Here is a 19,606-nt window from a genome sequence, read left to right on the forward strand (position 1 = left end):
TTTCCCTAATCTCCCTGAATGTTTGTACCTAGCCTACAGGGGTAGTGTCCAGTCCTAAAACAGTTCAGAGATGTCATTAGTTATTGGTCCCTGTTCAGGATTCTTGCAGTCTCCTTTCTTGCATACCATTGCATAAGGCACAATTTGGCCCCAAATATACTTTTAAGCATACATCGTTGTCACAAAGGCTGAACACCACAAATATACAAATGGTAGTGTTAGAGTGATGTTGTAGCTATGATGGTCCAGGAACTGTGAGAGACAGAGTTGGGATAGAGTCAGACAAGCTTTTGAATGCAAGACATTCATGCTTCAACTATGCAGTTGGCCCAATAGAAGACACCACCCTAAAAAATCTTTGCCTCACAAATATATAAAAGCATCCTTAATGGGAATGATGAACATGATTCTGCCAGTCTTTCAGCCTAGATTCATAGATGTTAGGGGCTGGAAGGGTATTTCTTCAAAGCTGATGAACCAGCACATAGTTCAATGGGAGTATTTACATGGGAGTTGCATGTTGAGGGGGGGGGAAAAAAAACCTAATCAATGCTTACCATTAAATTTTTAAATTTCCTATGTTCTGTAATGTGAAAAAGGCCATCTCTTGTTAAAATCTTGATGTGTTTCACTTCATTATTGTACCTGTGGGCAATGAATAACTTATGAATATAAATGTGTTTTTAATCAGTGGAGATCAATAACTACCTAAGGGCATGCCCCAATAACACTACATGAATAAATTCTTAAGACAAAATTTATATTCATGCCAATACAAAGTTGACATCTAATTAACCAAATATATTTATTAGGGCATAGCTGAAGATGCAGTCTGAATTCAGAAAAATCCCAACTACCAGTAAGTTCTAATGAGGAGATCCTGTATATTGCTTGCTTTCAAGTTCATATTGAGAATCAATATGGAAACAAACAAGACCCTCATAATAATTTCCGCTGATAAGACTTGTTTACCCATACGTTACTGAAATGTTTTATACATAAGGCCCCAGACAGACTAAAAACTTTTTCACTGGTTTAAAAGGAATACCCTAAACTGGACAGATAATAATCCTAAACCTGGGGTAATTCTATCCAATCCAGTACAGCCATGTATGAGGGGCAAAAAAAAATCAAAGATAAAGATACACCACTGTAATTGACACCAGTTAAGGTTTTGTCTGTCCACTTCCACCCCAGGATAGCCACTCAAATGCATTTTAACAACTCCTGCGGCAGTGGGATACTGGCAAGTCCTTGTCACCCTGCTGTACCTGTGGCAAGTTAAATTGCTTTTGGTGCCTCGTAGTTGAGGGAGAAAGTTGATTGTGTAGAGTTAGAAACAGGTTAGACAAAGGCTTGAATGGGATGGTTTTAGATGGGGACAAACCTGCTTCAAGCAGGGGATTGAACTAGATGACCTCCAGAGGCCCCTTCCAGCTCTACTTTTCTATGACTCTAGCTATATGCAAAAAGTGCTCCCTTGCCACATACTGGCAAGGTACAGTAATAGACACCTACCCCAGGATAATTAAAATCAGAATAATAAAAAATATCTAAACTATAGGGTATATTTTAGTTTCTCCAAGGCCTAAAGACCAGGTCCTAAATGACCTGAATTAAACCAAAGCAGGATTTGCATGAAATTTAGGCATATCAATCACAAGGAAAGATCCAAATTGACCCCACAAAACTGCTTAGACACCCACATTCAAACTGAATAATTTATTAGATCTGATTAGGCCATTCATTTTGGCCTGAAAAGTGCCTTATATGCCTAGACTTGGGTACTGCATATGCTCAGAACCAATCTAGATCAGCCACTTAGGTCCCCGCACTCTCATCTACGGGTGGAAACAAATGGCACCTTCATGCTACCATAAACATTTTATGGCAACATAAAGGCCAAGCAAACAAAAGGAAAGACCCCTTGTCAAGCCACAAATGCCCCAAATTTGTGGTTGCAACATAGGTGGCATCAATTCGTGTTGCTTTATTGGGGTAGACATCTGTTAGGTTTATGGTGGGAGAGTGTGGTCAGCCCAGAGCTGCCTGGGACTTGAGGGGTGCAATCTTGCATGCCCTGGTATACCCGTGCAGGATCAGGCCCCTCCAGCCATGGGAGTGTCTACCCAGCTTTCTCTTCTTACCAAGATACACTCTGGGCAATCTCCAGGTCACCTCATTATGAGAGGAACCTTGACTTTCCCCTCTTACAGAGACATGTCCCAGGGAATCTCTCAGGTGCATCTCTATAAGTAGCAGACATATCACCCATTGTCCCACAGGACTGGGCCAGCATGGGACAATGGGAGATATGATTTTTGCCCAACAAAGCAAATTTGCTGTGGAAGGACGCACCCTGAAATGGCTAATCCACTTCATTCAGCAATGTTTGTTTATACCCAAATACATACTAGGAACCAACCTGAACTTTCCCCAAAACCCTAATTCCTGAGGCAAAGTCAAAGCAAACTTAGTAACTGTTTGATGTTACTCAATACATAAATGCAAGAGGAGATGGTGATGTTGCTCACCTTTTACACCCAACAGCTTAGCAGTAACAGCACTTGCCTAAGTCCTAGGTTCTAGGGCCTCCCCCTGTGGTGGTTTAAACCCATGTCTCCCACTTCCCAGTGGACTGACATGATCACTAAGATAGACGGAACCCTCCTCTACCCATTTTTTCATGCTGGCCCACTACATAGCCAACAGGATCCAAAGGGAAGCAAGCAAATGGAAGCATGACACTACAGCCTACTCTATGTTATTTCTCTAGGAGGGTGACTCCCAAGTTCTGTGAATCCCTACTCCCAGAGCTATTTCTTTTCTTTTTTTTAAACCAATAACTGTCTAATGAAAAATACATAAAAAGACTAGGGAACAAGGAAGAGAGAGAGCAAATTTCCTAAAACCAAAAAAATAAGTGATTACACAAGCTGCAATGAGATGTATAATGTTCTTTACTGATTGCAAACATTTCAGCATCAATGACAACAGAAATTCTATTTCTATAAAAATGCTCATCCCACTTACTTAATGCTAATTGCATATTCTCCTGATTCTTTGGTTCTATGCCGCACCAGGTAAGTGCTATTTACCCTGTTGGTGAGCTCAGTCTCCGCTTGCAATCTTTCCATGGCTCCTGCAAACCTGTGCCAGAGAAAAACAAATACGTATTAGGTCTTCTTCAAATATGTGCTGTGGGTGTATTAAATATGCAATTTACAGTTCTAATATTGTACATTAGATTGTGATTAAAGGTTACACCAAAATACTACTGGCAAATGAAATGCAGTTTGGGATTGTGAAAATTCAGGATACCCAGAAAATATGCAACGGCATCTGCCACCTTCTGGTACAGAAAACCACGGTCCCTATTCAGGAAAGCATTTAAGCACATCCTTATGGAAGAAAGCACTTGTGCAAATTCATTCATATACATAATGACTGTAGATGTCTACAGCACTTAAGCACATACAAAAGTGCTTTCCTGACAGTCATATGTAATAACACTCTCTGAATTATTAATACACGAATTTTGTAAACAAATAAACTTTTTCCTGGGTTTTTGGTTGTATCCGTGTTGGTCTAAGGACATAGGCAGGCAAGGTTCTTCGAGTAAATGTGATATCTTTTATTAGACCAGCTAATAAAAGATATCACATCTGCTCAAAGAACCTTGCCTGCCTAAACCTTTTCCTTTCATTCATAGTTAACCTATTTTCTTTGCAGGTTGAAATTTATGGCAAATTTAATGGACAGGTTAAACCCCAGCAAGTTATATAAAAAGTCTATTTCAACCTAGGTCTGAGAAGTCAGACCAAAACCCAAGAGAAATAATTATGTCACAATCTCTGCACTCCGGTCTGCATAGATGCTTCGCCTTACTCAACACAACCAGCTCGAGTGTGGCTCCAGAATGGGTTGCCTGCAGCTGGCTGTTTACAGCAGAGGTGCTTAACCTCAATCCTGTAGGCCGAACGCAGCCTGTGGAGCCTTGGAATCTGGCCCACAGGACTCACCAGGGAATGAGAAATTTGGCGGCAGGGAAGCAGAGGCAGTTAATACTAACACCCCTCACTGCCAAAACCCATGTGGTGGGGCTGGGTGGACCTGAGCCGTGACCCTTGCACAGCCAGACAGAGCCAGGCCATGTCCTCTCCCACTACGTGGCTGAACTGGGCCAAGCTGCCCCCTCTCTCCTTTTGTGCAGCCAGCTAGAGACCCTGCAGGATCTGGTGCACAGAGGGATCAGGCACAGCCCATCAGGTCCATGGGTCAAAAAGGTTGAGCACCACTCATTTACAATGATTTAAAAGTATAACTTAGAGAATAATGTGCACTGGTTAATTTATTAACATGATATAATTGCCAAGCTTTATTTTTTGAAGTAGATAATTGCAGAGAACAGTACCTTGCAAAATATATTTCTAAAATGGCAACACGTTATAGCAGCTATAAAATCTCACATTACTATAGTATAGTAACCTTTTACTTTAGTGGTATATATTTTTCATACTAGTCACATTATTATTATTAAAGATATTTAATTATCATAAGAGATAAAACTTATTTAACAGTAGAAAATCTCTGATGCGTCTTCGAATTAGTCACAAAAACATCTTCTCAGGTTGAGAGTTTAGGCAATATTCAGTCTAAAAGACACTTTTCATCTTAAATTACAAACTTTTAGGAAAAAAATTGTCTTTAATTGGATATAACCTCAATTATAACATTGAAGAACGGATACTAGAACTGTAATTTATTCAATTAGATACAAATGGGGGTGTTATTTGGATCAGAGGGTCTCATCCCATTTGCTATAAAACTTGTGTAAGTCAGGAGTAACTACATGAAAGTGATAAATTAGTTTGAGAGCAGAATCAGTCCCTTATTTTATTTTAAGGTGAAATTAACTCCCATGCAAAAATTTCACACTGTACCATGCCCCACATAAGCTGTACACTTGCAGTGAGTTGATATATTTGTTCATTTCCATCACTACTGATTGCTGAAATTTTTGTTCGAGGGAACTGCAAAATTTTCCACAAAACAAAACATATTTCACTCTGTTAATTTCTATCATCTCATGTAAAATCAACTTGCACACTCTGTGTTGTACTGATCTTTTATTACACCACTTCAGAAACCTCTCAGACTTGGACTGTGTAGACACAGACTTGTAAACAAAATGTCAAAATCATTAAGGACTTTACATGAGAAATGCTTTTAGACAGTGCATACTTGGTTTTGTTTTCCCCAGCCACTAAACAGAATCCTAGAATGGATGAAACAATATAAATTACTAGTAGATAGCTATAAAACACTGTTGCCTTTGGGTACATACTGGTATCACATTTAGATTGACCTAACCAGGGTTAGGTTGATCTAAATGCCCAATTGTACAGATGTGAAGATGGCTTAAATCACCAACAAATGGCACACCCAATCTAAATTAGTTCCCCTAAGGAGGTACACTAATTTAGATCAAGTTTAGGTTAATCTGATCTCGCGAATGCCTGTACAAGTTTGCACTGCAGCCCCAGGGCTGGAAAATCCCAGCCACTTACTGCAGCCCTGGGTCTGCACCATTCCCATGCCCCCGTCAACCTTGGCTGGCCTATTTTTAGCTCCCCAACCTTCCCCCACCCCTGACCAGGCAACCTCCCTTGTGGGCCCACCAACCTCCCGCAATTCTGCCAACCCCCTCCTCCCACTCCCCAACCCACTAGCTCCTCCTCCAACCCCAATTTACTTACACCATTTCCCCACATGGCTCCCAGGAACAACAAACAGATGCATGTGCCACTTCCAGTCTGTGTTCGTGAGGCTTAAAGTAAGCTTCATAAACATAGGTTGGGTGTGGCAAACAATTGTATGCACGTTTTCTATGACTGTTTATTTCAATACTATTTTTGTGAAGCTAATCCAGGACTCACCATAGTTGGCAAGAGTAGTCAACTGGTTTCGGCACCTAGAATGTGAAAAGAAATCACAGAATAAAATTAAAGAATGATTTTTCTTTCCTTAACGGACACACATTTAGGAGGCATTAATTGAAATTCCAAATACCCCATATTAACAAACTAGAAAAATGGAGAAAAGAGTCAGATCAGTCAGTTGGGTCTACTGAATTAATTCATTCACCATTTCTACTGAACTAATTAATAGAGTGAGACTATTCTATATTTCTTGGAAAATAATATTTAAAAATACATTTTTGTTGTTGCTGATTTTGTTTGTTTTTTTTAATCTCTGACTGACAAGTGCTACAAACCCTAGACATTTTTTCAAATGAACTGAAATCTATTTTAGCAATACATTCACTCAATGATCTACAAAATACTTGTCTAATGATACACACTGTTAAAAAGCATCGTTAAAATTTGCAGCTAAGTGTACAATAATGCAGTTAACTCACTAACTGTGTTTTGAATTAGATTGCCTTGAAAAGATTGTCAGCTATGAGGCATGTTGTATGATCTCTTGAGATAGTTAACAGGAATAAACAGATTTCTGATGTACTTTTATGACTTGATTCTAATAAGCTTTAAATTTGTACTTGGATTTAAATCAGCATGTATATTGAAGATCAACTCTTTTAATTTGTACATAATTTAAAATACAAACTGCAATCAAACATAATTAGGATGAAGATTGATTCTCTCTTTCTCTCTCTCATTATTATAGATGGGATCCCATAATGTCAGCATTCCCTTATGGCTATCCCACACTCCTATCTGAAATACTTCAGAATAGAGCTATTCTTTTAATACAAAATAATTAATGGGCATTGGGTGTCTCCAAATCCCACAACATGGTAACTGTGGTTTTGTTTTTGTTAATGTTGCTTTTTTATTTTTGTTTTTGTTTTGACCACTACAAGCAACAGTTAGCCTTATATAGGAAACCAAGGTTTATTTTACATTACTTTCAACAAACCCAAAGAACTATTTTCTGATATTTAATAGAAAAAGTTATTAGTAGCATTTGCTTTGATTTGTGATCTATGAAATCTTCATGACTCCCACCCCAATTCAGCTACAAATTTCAACACGTGCCTACATTTAAATTCATGCATAGTCCTATTGATTCATGAGCTAAAAGATGTGCATAAGTCTTTTGCTGAAGCAAGGTCTCAGTAGGCAAGTTTGAACCTGATCCTGAAATGGATGGAGCTGATTTGATCAAACTACTTCAAGTTTGTGGAAAGGTAGTTAGCAGCAATCTGCACATGCTTGAGTCTGCAGTTTAAGTAGCAAAGGTCAAGTAGGATGAAAGATTTTAGCAGATCAGGCATCAGTGCAATTGCTGTGTACTCCAGTAGTGTTGCTGAAGTGCTGACAGGCAAATTTAAAGAAAAAAATGAAGGGGAAGGAGTTTAGAAACAACAATTAAAACAAGCCTTTATGTCAGAAGCAAATGGACAGTCTGCGTTGAGAGGAGATATATATAGAAGTATTTTTATTTTCAGCCTGCCACAAGAGACAACACATACCCAAACCTAAAAATTCCTGAAAAAAAGTTTTTGAGCATGTAAAATTCAGCTGAACCCAAATTATCCAAAAAATATTATCCAAAGAGGAGAAAAAGAAAGAACTATTACAATTTTACTAACGTATTCTAAGGTTGTTGGGTTGTGTAAAAAGACAATACTAGAGCTACACAAAATGCTTATTCTGAACATTATATCAATTCCATCTGCTTGCTGATCTGTGATGTATCTGTGCATCTATTCTCAGCTTTTGCTTGCCAAAGCTTGCTAGAGGGAAAAAAATTAGGCATTAGGCTGTCATGTTTCCTTGTTTCGCACCAAAATTTCTGTTTAAGTTTCTTGGCTCTCAAGACATCAAAACTCCTGGGGCTCTTTGGCTCAGTAAGCATTTGGCTAATTTGAACTGCCAAACCTGCACTAGAACAACTTATTTTCAACCACTGTCATCCAAAAAGGAGGGTTCATGTTCATAAATTAAGCTCTCTTTACTGCCCTTATCATATCATAGAATGACCCCTCATTAATTTTTCTTGCCTAACATTTTGACAGATAACCAACCTATTACTCTTACCTCAATGTATCTGAGCCTATAATTGTGTACTGTATTATAACAAAAAATGTACTGTCCCCAAAGCATAGAGGAGACACTAGTATAAGTCAATAGTTTAAAGGGTTCTATTCAACCTATTCACTTGCATAATAATAAATCTCCTACCTAGGAAGATGTTAAAAGCAATCATTAAGCTACACGGAGTCTTGAAGAAGGAAAAAAAAAAGAAGGGAATGCAGATTTAACCAAAACAATGGAACAGGTTCCATGAAATACAGAAAGATTAAGAATTACTGGTAATCTTGTGTCATAATATACTTTTAAGAACAAAAGAAGGAGAGCAGACTGGAGTACACAAAGGCTACATTTAAAAAGCCTAAGCCTGAATTGGTTCTATCCTTGCAGGTTAGTCTAACCTGCATAGATTGAACTGATTGGCAAATGAACAGACATTGACTTTTGATTCCAAAAATGCAGACACATGCCTGCAGTGATTCAGGCCAGAAGCTGGGGGGTGCTAGAGCGAGCCCTCAGCTGCAGGGAAGCTGGGCTGAGAGGGGGCATATGACCAGACCCTGGCAGGCTGAGTACAACTGGGAATAGGCCTGTGCAAAGCAGCAAGTATTCGAGTTGGCTGATTCGGAGGCACAGTGATTTGATTTGGTGATTCGAGTCACTGTCCCAATTCAATTTGGCCAAATCAGATTCAAAGATTCAGCACCCATTCAGCCATAGACTAAACAGGCAGCAGTCCTCAGCCACACTAGACACAGCTGCCTCCAGTTGGTAAGTCTGTTGTGGTATGTGGAAGGGGGAGGGAAGGGGCATGTGGGGGGGCAGATCAATGCCCCCACAGCAAGAGAGGGATTGGGGCTGGGGCTAGGACAATCTGCCCAGCCAGGGGAGGCAGAGGCATGGGGTTCCCGCCACTGGTCTGAGAGAGCATGGGAGCGGGCGTGTGCCGCCGGATCTGCACAGGGCAGGTTGGGCCCGGATGTGCTCCAGGTGGGCAGTGGAAGGCACTGGGAGCGGAGGCTATGCCCTGCTGCCACTTGTCCAGCTGGGGCAGGGGAGGGGAAGAGGGCACGATGCAGGCACAGCTCATTCCCAGAGTGCAGCCTGGCCTAGCCCGCCCTGTGCATATCCAGGGCCACACGCCCACTCCCATGTCCTCCTGGACTGCAGACGTGTGGTGGCGCGCAGTGGCGGGAGTTCCTCTTCCTGAGTCTTGCACCACCCTGCCCCGGCTGGGCAGCTTGTCCCAGCCCCAGCCCCAGCCCCAATCCCTCCCCTGCTGTGGAGACGTTGATCTTCCCCCCCCGATGCCTCTCCGAATCTGCGCTGAATATTTCCGAATCAATTTGGTGGCTTCCAATTTGATTTCGACCTGTTAATGGGTCTCCCAATTCGATTCAGAGATTCGGCCACCGAATCGGGCCAAATCTCCTCTGAATCGAATCGGCTACCGAAGCTTTGCACAACTCTAATTGGGGAGGGGTCTAAACTCCCACCCTGGCCTACACGGACTCCAGCCAGGGTGTGCCCAGAGGGGAAGAGGCAAGCAGCCCCTGCTGGCATTTCCCACCCCACCCTCACGACTCAAGCAGCTGGGGGCATCATGAGGTAAATGGAGTTAGAAGGGGCTTTAATTCCCCCCTCCATCCTCTGCCCCACCGGCATGGACCCGAGCCAGGGTCTACCTGGCTGGGGTGGAGCAGCCTGTGTCAGGGCCCCCTTGCTGCTGTAACAGCAGGGGTGGGGGCATGGCCAGGCACTGGCCTGGCATGGCTCCCTGAGGTAAGGTGAAGGGGGAAGGGAAGGGGTTTATTCCCCCCTCCCTCCAGGACCCCAGGCAGGGTCTGCAGGTCAGGGCAAAGCAGTCCTTGTCAGGAATTTCCCACCCCCACCCTTGCCATTGGAGCAGCAGGAGGCATGGCCAGCCCTAGCAAAAGCCTCAAGCAAATGGGGGAAGGAGGGGATTTAATTTTCCCTTCCTTGCCTTGTCCCACCAGCACAGACCTCAGCCAGGGTCTGCCTAGCCAGGGCACAGCAGCCTGTGTCAGTGTTGCTCCCCATTCACTGCTGCAGCAGCAGGGACAGGGGCATAGCCAGCAGCCAGCTGGCATGGCCCCCTGAAGCAAAGCGGGCAGGGAGGGGAGTTTATTCCCTCCTCCATTCCTTCTTCCCCCTGGGGGCCACAGCAAGGGCCAGCCAGCCCCATCTGCTGCCTCTACCTCTCACCCCTGGCCTGGGAGACCCCGGTTGGGGTTCCCTGGGGGGAAAGGGGACAGAGCGGGGGATAAACCCCCTCCCTGCCCACTTTGGTTCAGGCTGGTATGGTATCTGGCCATGTCCTTGCCCCTGCCACAGGACCAGCAAGGGGGAAGCTGGTCCACCATTCGCCCCATGCAGGCTGCAGCAGCTCTGTCTACCCTGCTCTCACCCGCAGCACAGCACCCACACCGGAAGTTCCATAAACCGATTTGATCTCAAATGCCTGGATTTGACCTGATACTACATTCAACCAGATTTCTCTCAAACCAGGCTCTGACATTTTGAAACTGGTTTATGTGCACTGAACTTCTGTTCTGTTATAGGTTTAAACCAGTTTCTGACCACTTAAACCAGTTTATATGTGTAACTTCTGTCCCTAGCAAAATAGACTATTCAAAAGCACAATAGCTTTACTTAATTCAAGACATGTACTGTACATTTATAACAATATTTAAGCAAAATAAGGCACAGGGGCTTCAGTTTCATGGGTTACACATTTTCATGTATCCCTACACATACTCCTGACAAGCAGAGGAGCAAACAGAAGATCTATGGTAGGCAGAGATGATCCCATCAGGGCACGGGGCCTGGGTCAAAGCAGCATGTGCAGGGCTCCCCTCCCTGCCCCACAGCACACTTATGCCAGGGAGTAAAAGCCCTGGCAAACCAGATGCAGCGGGACGGGTGGCGGATGGAATTGCCGGCCAGAACAAGCAAGAGCTGTCCAACCCACCTGGCAGGCAGGAGGGCTAAAAGGAGGGCTAAACTACAGCCGCAGCCTCTGTGCCCAGCTCTGCAGTGCCCCCGCAAAGTGTGGGGCCCAGGGTGGTTGCCCTGATTTGCACCACCCCAGGGACAGCACCCCAGGGACAGCCCTGATGGTAGGTAAATTAATACCACTCTACCAGAAAGAAAACAGCTGTAATTGTTGTTACCAATGGTAAAAGTACTAGTGGAGAGGGCTCAAGCATTTCTCCCAACAACAAAAGTTCTAGACCTTGGGCCTGCAAAGCTAGATCATCTAGTCAGTCGGGCTCCCTATAGGGCTGGAAATTCAGTGGCAAGGGAGCAGTACTAGCATTAACTGCCAGTCCCTCACCATCGAATTTGCAGAGCCATGGGGAGCCCCTTGACTGGATGATATGGCCTTGTGTGCTAGATCACATCAGCACGTGTTGGGGCTGGCATGCAGGGCCCCCTCGGCAGCCAAATCAAGCATGCAGGATTGTAGCCAGATCCAGAGCTGGCAGCTAGAACTCCCTAATGTCGCTAAAGGAAAATTCAAGGAAAGAAATAATGCATGTTAAACCAGGTTTTACAAGTTGTGAAATATTTCTTTAATTTTCTTAGCTTATTGCATTTTAAAATTCTTAATATTTTGCTAGCAGTAGTGCAAGTCATTTGGCACACAGTATGCAAACACAGTGCACTGTCAGAATGTTAGTGGACAGTTAGAAGAGCAAGCATCCTCTTGTCAAGATGGCATGTAATCCTATATGGATGGAACTGAAAATTCAAACCTGATGTGATCCATTCATTATAGCAGATCATGTAGATTATATGTGGTTAGAACAATGACAAACATTTATCCTTTTCATTAATCCTGAATGTGTTGAGCTCTACAATAAAACCTGCCCATTGCTAGTAAGAGCAAAATATCAAATATTATACTAGAAATTGTACTATACATCCAAAGATACCAACAACAGCAAGAAAACTGAAGGAAAGGCAGTAAGAACCTAATATTATTCAGATGGCATAGAAAATGTCTGCTGACATACACTACATATTGCAAAAAGTGTTTATAGGTATAGCTAAGAGGAGACTGGAATATAAATATTCTGGAGTTCAGCAGTTTTTCATTCAATAGTCAGTCCTAAAGTCTTTTGATATATGTATTTTATGCTGTTTCTAGGCATTTTTATATTGGCTGGTTGTAAAGATTGTTATACTTAATAATAATAATAAAACTTATAGCATGCTGAAAATCTGATCGATGTTTCAGTATCTTTAACTGCATCATTTGTCATAATAAGATGTTTATATTTTACCCTTCCAGGTTAACAGTGGTGAAGCATCAATTTATCTTTCTGGTCAGATCATGCCTCCAGATGCTAACATTTCACGAATAATATTTATTCATACTGTAAAATCATGTTATTTTCAATCCTCTATTTAATAGTATCTATCTAAATTTAGCAGAAAGCTATGTCAATAGACAGTAATATTCACATTGCCTTATCAGCCTTAACAGAAGAGTAGATTTTTTTGTTTATTTTTGTTTTTAACTGTACAAGCCTCCCACTTGAAAACTATTGTAATGCCCCCTGCAAATGAGCTAGTTTTGCCTTTAAAAAACTGCTACAGTATTTACAGTGGGACTCTATGTTTATGGTAGTTATTGCCAAAATGATGAAGCACCTGCCATAACACCATATATCACTGATCATGTACCACACAACTACAACAGCTTTTATACGCAACGGGCGCATCTACATGTTGCCCTACGGTGACATAGCAATGTGCTACATCACCATATGGCACGCTATGGCAACGTAGTGATCCCATGAGTCTACATGTGATTGCCAGCTATGGCACTGTAGCGTGCTCCCCTGGCACAGTGCACCACTACAGCGATGTAGCAGTGAAATCTAACTATGCACCATGCACATGGCACAATAACCACCCATACTGCACTGTGCTTTAGTACTTCCAAAAGGCAGGTTAACCCTTTCCTGCTGCTCCAGGACAGAGCATGGACAACCACAAGGAGGGGGCGGGGGGCAAGGAGAAGCCGCAGGGGCAGAAGGGTGGGGGGGGGAAGCCTGGAATGGAAAGTGGGGGATTCTTACCTTTCAGTCATCCAGACCCCTGTTGGCCTGAACATATGACTGCTCTAAACTCAAGCTAGCAGTAACACAGATAACGTCTGAGCAGCTCACAGTGTAATGTATAACAAGGCCCTAAGTCAGCAGAATCCTATCTATCTTTGTTAGGGAGCTGTGTTGTCACTCAATTTAACTGACCTTAAAATTTTAAAAATGCTTGGCCCTTGCAAACTGTTTTCTGAGATTATGAATTGTAAAAGATGTCTCAAGATCTATTATAAAACATATATATCATTTATGACTAACATAAAGATTGTTTGCTGGAGCTAAGGAATGACCTGAGCCTTACAGATTTATCATAGTATATCAAAATGTGTCTATTAAAGCTGACTCATGTCAGTTACTATACCAGAATGACAATATCTTAAATGTTGTATTCAAAGTAGATTTATTAGTAAAGTTGTATTTAATGGTGAAACAAATTAAAGCAGTGTTGCAGCAAAATAAGCAGGGTAATTTGCCATTGCATAATTCTAGTTTTATGCCAATTAACTCTATGAATTTCACTGGAATAAGATAAGAAGTGACCTGTTATAGGTTATTGCACAGTACAATAAGAAAAACCACACTTATGACCAAAACATTGTGAGTAAATATTATATAGTAATCACTCTGATTGTTATCTTTCTGCTGTAGTTTTTAATAGTTTGATGATATCTTTGTAATGTATAAAAAAGCAAGTCAGAGTCTACAGGGAATCCATGAAGAAGGCATTTGGATTGAGGGGTCTTTTTTGGTTTTGAATTCTTGTTCTGGATTAAGGGAAAGTTTTTTGTTTTTTACTCCTTTTTACTTTTACAGGTGTTCTAAACTTACTATTTATAACATAATCTCTCTCTGTAACCAGAAGTGACTGGGGAATAGATTAGAACCACAGCATTCTCACCTCATTGTTAAAAAAAGAAACAACTTTCACACACAATGTATTTGTTCCATAATCTGTGCGTATTTATGTGAAAACTCTTTAGACAATTTAATTTATTAAATTCCCAAAAGTTAAATCTGTCTCTGGAGCACTTTTTTTAATACCTACAATTTCAATCCAATAACAAAGAGCATTAGAAGGTTATATTTTAAACAATATTGAACATACCATGCAAACACAGAGAAACTAGAAATATGATTCCCGCAAGGCAAGATTAATAAAACCCTGGAATAAGCCAGCAACTTTCTTATGAATGTTCTTGAGGAAACAATTACAATGACAAACAGAATTAGACATTTTTACTTACACATGGGCTAGGTTTTACCGCATCACTTGGAAAGAAGCCAAGCTCTCCTGTAGCTAGATTTCTACCCTAAAAATAGGCAAAAACAAAAAAAAGAGAAAAAAATCCCATGATAAGAGAGCACAGTATGTATTCCAGATAACAGTGAATGTAGAATGTTTCATTTAAGCAAACGTAGTAAATGAATGTAATGTGCCAACTGAATTTTGTTAGGTAGTAATTTCTTGATTTTTGTAAATTAAGTAATGATTACAGATGATTATACATGAGAAGTCTGCATAGAGCAGGTGGGACAGGGATTCAGGAGTTCTGGGTTAGAATTCTCATCTTTGCCACCAACTGACCAGTGTTTTCATGGAAGAGTCGACTCTGGTTTTCCATAACTAAATTAACTCCAGTTGGCATAGATCCAACAAGAGCAGGCCTGCTACAAATTAACATTTGAGCTGCATTGGGTTACCCCACAGAGCCGGTTAGCTAGCAGCTGAGGACTTTTGCTAACTCAAGTAGAAGCCTGTGACTCTGAGCAGTTCACAACACTTCCACACACACGTAAGGTTTGTTGCATGTAGATGGGATTTGAGCCAAGAGCTGCTCTTGAATTATAAATCAAGTTAACTTTGCAGTGAAGAAAAGTTCTCTCATACCCAAGTTGCACTAAGCCTGGTAGATGTATCCTGTTAGCCAGTTTCCTCAACAATGAATAGAAATAATAATTCTGTGGTCTTGGAATGACAAAAGCACTTGAACGTATAACTACCACGCACTGCAAATATTTCATTTTGATATTCAGATACTTATTGTTTCAGAGCTTTAAATAATTAGTAATAGACCGTGGGAAGAGAGATGAGGTTTTATGTCTTATTTCTCCCTTATAGATATAAAGTGTATTAACAAACATAATTCTCATTAATGCTACTACAAGTTATCCTTCAACCCCATCACCATCCTCCCATCTTCACTGTACCAACAAAACTGTTTCTAATATCAGCTTGAATTCAAATTGCCAGATGATCCACTTAAATACTGTCAGTTTAAAAGCTGCATTAGTGTAGTAACCAAAAATTTAAGGCTTCTACTCAAAACTACCTGACCTTATGTTAAATTAAAAGAGGCAAGTTTTGTCCTGGACCCCATAACAGCTATTAGCTTTTAAGCATTGGTTCCCCACCTCTTTAGACTCAAGGTAACCCTTGCAAAATGCTTGTTCTTAGCTTTCACTCCTTTTTTGACTATGGAAAAATAACAGAGCAATTCTTCTTAACAGCTCTTCTTAAAAATAACAGAGCAATTCTGCAAAGAACTTAGAAAGACCACAACAGATCAGAATGTTTTCAATATATAAATTGCTATTTGAAATCTCTGAGTTTATTTTGTGAATTGTGTAGGTGTTTGCACAGCTAACAGCACTAATATTTTGTGGCACCTTTGAAAGGATCTCACAGCACACTATAGTTCTGCAGCACCCTGGTTGATAATCACCATAGGTGGAACCAGGACTTTGAAATGGGCAAATGTGGAAGCTGCAAACAGTGCCACAGGAGGAGACAGACTGTGCCATGGGTACAGCAGCCAGGGACTTTTTTTTTTTAGTTCCCAAAGCAGATGAGAATTCTCCCCTATTTTTTTCAGTGGGGAACCTGCTTACTGTCACTGCTGTTCCCATCTGACTTGGGGACACCAGCTTTGGGAAGCAGCTGCATGGGGTGCCAAGAGCACAGGATTCTTACCTGCTTTAGGGACTCAAAAAAGCCCCATCAGCTACTGAAGTGGTGCAGTCAGCACCAGAGCCACTGACAAGTGAGCTACATAGTAGAAGAGGGGTACAACTGTGCTAGTGAAACCCCTGGATCTGCCCCTGATAATCACTGTTTTAAACAAACCAAAGATGTTTTAACAAGACAAAGATTTTAATGAGTCCATATTACAAGCAGACTGGAAATTAAATCCTAACAACATGCAGAACAGGAAAATTCAGTTCAAGACAATCCACCTGGCTTGTTTAGCCCTAGGTTCCATAACCATCTAGAAAGTCTTGGGATAAGGGCTAAATGTTGGCCATGCTGAAAATAAAAAAAGAGATGGTTGGGTTGCCTCACTCACCAGTTGCCTCTACTAGTGGGATTCCTACCAATTTCAATTGCTGCCAATTGCAAATTCCATGGACATAGTAGGCCCCACTAGGTTAGCAATGAATGGATCTTCAGAGTATGTGCACACTGCAGAAATGGTACAAGAGCCACATATCTCACCTATATATATACTTGCTCGTACATTTTTGAATACTTGGAAGAGTTACCTTTTCCTTTCAACTGGCAAAGCTCCTTTTATTTCTACGTACATTCTGAGCAGTTCGTCCCAACTCTTTGGGATCCTCGTGACCAAAGGTAAAGTATCCAATAAAGCACTGTAATTTGGGCAGGTTGTCTCTCTCACACCCGCATTTATCAATGCACTGTTGCTGAAGGTAGGGAGGCTTAAAATGTCTTTCAGATCTATTAAACTGTACAACTATGACCATATCTTACAGTCCCTTTCACAACAGGACATAGTAATATTTAAAAATGTTAGGTCAGTTCTCTCTCAAACAAGACAATCCAGTCCATATTTAGGCCCCTTCCACCACATTTTAAGACTTTTAGACACTTCAGGATCCATATAGTCCAGTGATTCTCAAGCAGGGTGCTCTAGCACTGTTAAGTGTGCAAATACCTAAATGTGATTCATGAGATAAGCCCAGATATTTCAAACAGGAATCTATAGTATCAAAAATATTCTGGCCTATTGTGGTCTTTCGCAGTTCTCTGCTATAGAAAAATTACTCCATTATTTATCCTGAGTCAAAGAATTAGTGAAAGCTATGGGCTGGCATCTTCCGAGGGATACCTCAAGTCCAAAAAGGTTGAGAAACACTAATATACTCACTTACCAGGATTTTCAAAAGAACTTAAGCAACATATTTTTAATAAGATCTGAATACTATTGACATCTGGCAACACTGGTGCTATAATAACTAACATGAAATTTATTTTTTTACTTTATGTTTGAACAACTTTTTCTTTTGCTATGTTTCAGTGCTTCAGAACAGGTTTAATGCCACCTCTTTTTACGTTTGGACTACCTGTTCCTTCAATATCATACATAATTGAACCCTGATGCCATTGCACAAACCAGAATTTAGCAGTTTAGAGTAAGGTGAAACTGGCTGCAGAAAGGGAAAAAATAATGAATGCTTATGAAAAACTGAAAATGCTTTTGAATTGTGGTTTCCTAAGCACATTCAATGAGTGCAGTACTTTCATGGGGAGACTGCAGTCCAATTTTTTGCACACCGGCAATGACCACTGTTACTGTCATTTTCTAGAGATACACAAAAATGAGTAGAAAAATAAGATAGGGGAAAATGGAAGGGGTAGGACATAATACATCAGATAATTATGCACATTTAAAAAACAGAGAAAGAGAGAGGGATAGTGAGAGAGTCCAACGTGAGGCAAAAGAAATAAACTTTTGCATCTCTGAATCAATATTAAATAAACTCCTCCTCCTCCCCTATTGCTACCTAAGTTTAGGCTGGCTGCTATGTTTATATAACTTTATATATTCTACTTACAACCCAAAGTAAACCAGTGTCAAACTGCGAGTGAGTTCTTTTAATCAGGGCCCAGTCTAGAGGACCCTACTCAAACTGCTGAACTTATTCAAATAATTAATTAAATTGTAGTGAATATTAATAACATTTGCTCATAGGATTAACGATGTGCAAGAGCAGACCCCCATGCACCCCTCCAGCACATACAACTTTGCAAGTATTCATACACTAGCATTACTTGACACTATTCTAGGGTTGGCAAACTGGTCAACTGATCAGCCAACTAACTGTATTTTTTTGACAGGTCAAAAATTATAGAAATTTTACAAAAAACTAAAATTTTTTGTAGTTCTCTTGACAAAAATAGGATTTTAATTTTTTTTTTTATATTATATACTTCTTAATGAAAAAAATTGTGGGTTTTTTCTGTGTATTATTTAAACCTGTTGGCAATTTCTTACAATTTTTGACCGATATTTGACCAGTCAATTGACCAAACTTTATTTAACTGGTCAAATACCCAACTCTAAATATTTTTTATAAAGGAATATTTATATAAAGCAAAAGAAAGCATTGAGACATGATACCATTTCTTACTATGTGGGTAGCACATGTAAATGACAATAGAAGTAAAGACCAGGATCAAAGTCCAATGAGCTTAAGAACAAATCCTTGAATTACAGGAGTTTATAGAAGAATGTTAATATAGACAATCCCATGATATTATATCAAAGGATGATCTCTTTCAATAAAATTCAGGTCTATAATAAATACCTAAGTAGTTAGCATTTTATGGTGGCACAAAGGCCAAGAAAACTAATGTCCATGCCCCTTGTCATGCCAAATGTGGCCATGACAAAGATGGCATGAATTTCCACTGCTATTTAGTAGCAGATGTCTGTTTGCTTTATGGTGTAAGTACTTCCAGCAACCCAGAGTTGCCCATGCTCTCCAGACACCCCAAGCAGGTTCTCTGGGACCTTGGGGGGAGTTCAGTCCTGTACACTGCAAGAATTTCTGCACAGGATTAGGCCCTTCAAGCCCCAGGAACATCCATCCAGCTTTTCCCTCTTACAGAGATGCACCCCAGGCGACAGAGATGCACCCCAGGTAGAGCTGGGTAGGTGCCCCCAGGGCTTGAGGGGCCTGGGCATGGGGGTTGTTGGTTGTAGCCGTACTGGTCTAAGAACATAGGAAGACAAGATTCTTTGGGCAAATGTGATATCTTTTATTAGACCAACTGAATAGTTGGGAAAATTGTTCTTTTGAAGCTTTCAGGCACAAACACCCTTCTTCAGATGTAGGCCTGAAGAAGGGTGTTTGTGCCTGAAAGCTCACAAAGAACAATTTTTCCAACTATTTAGTTGGTCTAATAAAAGATATCAACATATACCCAAAGAGCCTTGATCCTGCATGGGAATTCCTGGAGAACACAGAACCAGGGCCCTCAAGCCCTGGGAGAACAGACTGCTTTTTGTCCTGCGGCATCAATGAGTGGGATAATGAGCAATATGTGTTTTGCCCAATGAAGCAAATCAGCTGTGCTGAGACACATCCTGGCACAGCTGATACACTTCA

At 40.9% G+C, this 19,606-nt stretch overlaps 1 protein-coding gene across 1 annotated transcript in view; it reads right to left on the reverse strand.

The window, feature by feature from the left end:
• VAV3 (vav guanine nucleotide exchange factor 3) overlaps window positions 1-19,606 on the reverse strand; it is a gene marked incomplete at its 5' end in the record, with an annotated part of 298,809 nt that overhangs the window by 19,599 nt on the left and 259,604 nt on the right. Inside the window, 4 exons of the mRNA XM_025206482.1 lie at window positions 558-645; window positions 3,034-3,150; window positions 5,940-5,974; window positions 14,440-14,505. Of these exons, the coding sequence (XP_025062267.1) occupies window positions 558-645; window positions 3,034-3,150; window positions 5,940-5,974; window positions 14,440-14,505 (306 nt within the window). The remainder of the gene's footprint in view (window positions 1-557; window positions 646-3,033; window positions 3,151-5,939; window positions 5,975-14,439; window positions 14,506-19,606) is intronic.

This window comes from Alligator sinensis, unplaced genomic scaffold, assembly GCF_000455745.1.
Source record: "Alligator sinensis unplaced genomic scaffold, ASM45574v1 scaffold535_1, whole genome shotgun sequence".
Taxonomy (NCBI): domain Eukaryota; kingdom Metazoa; phylum Chordata; order Crocodylia; family Alligatoridae; genus Alligator; species Alligator sinensis.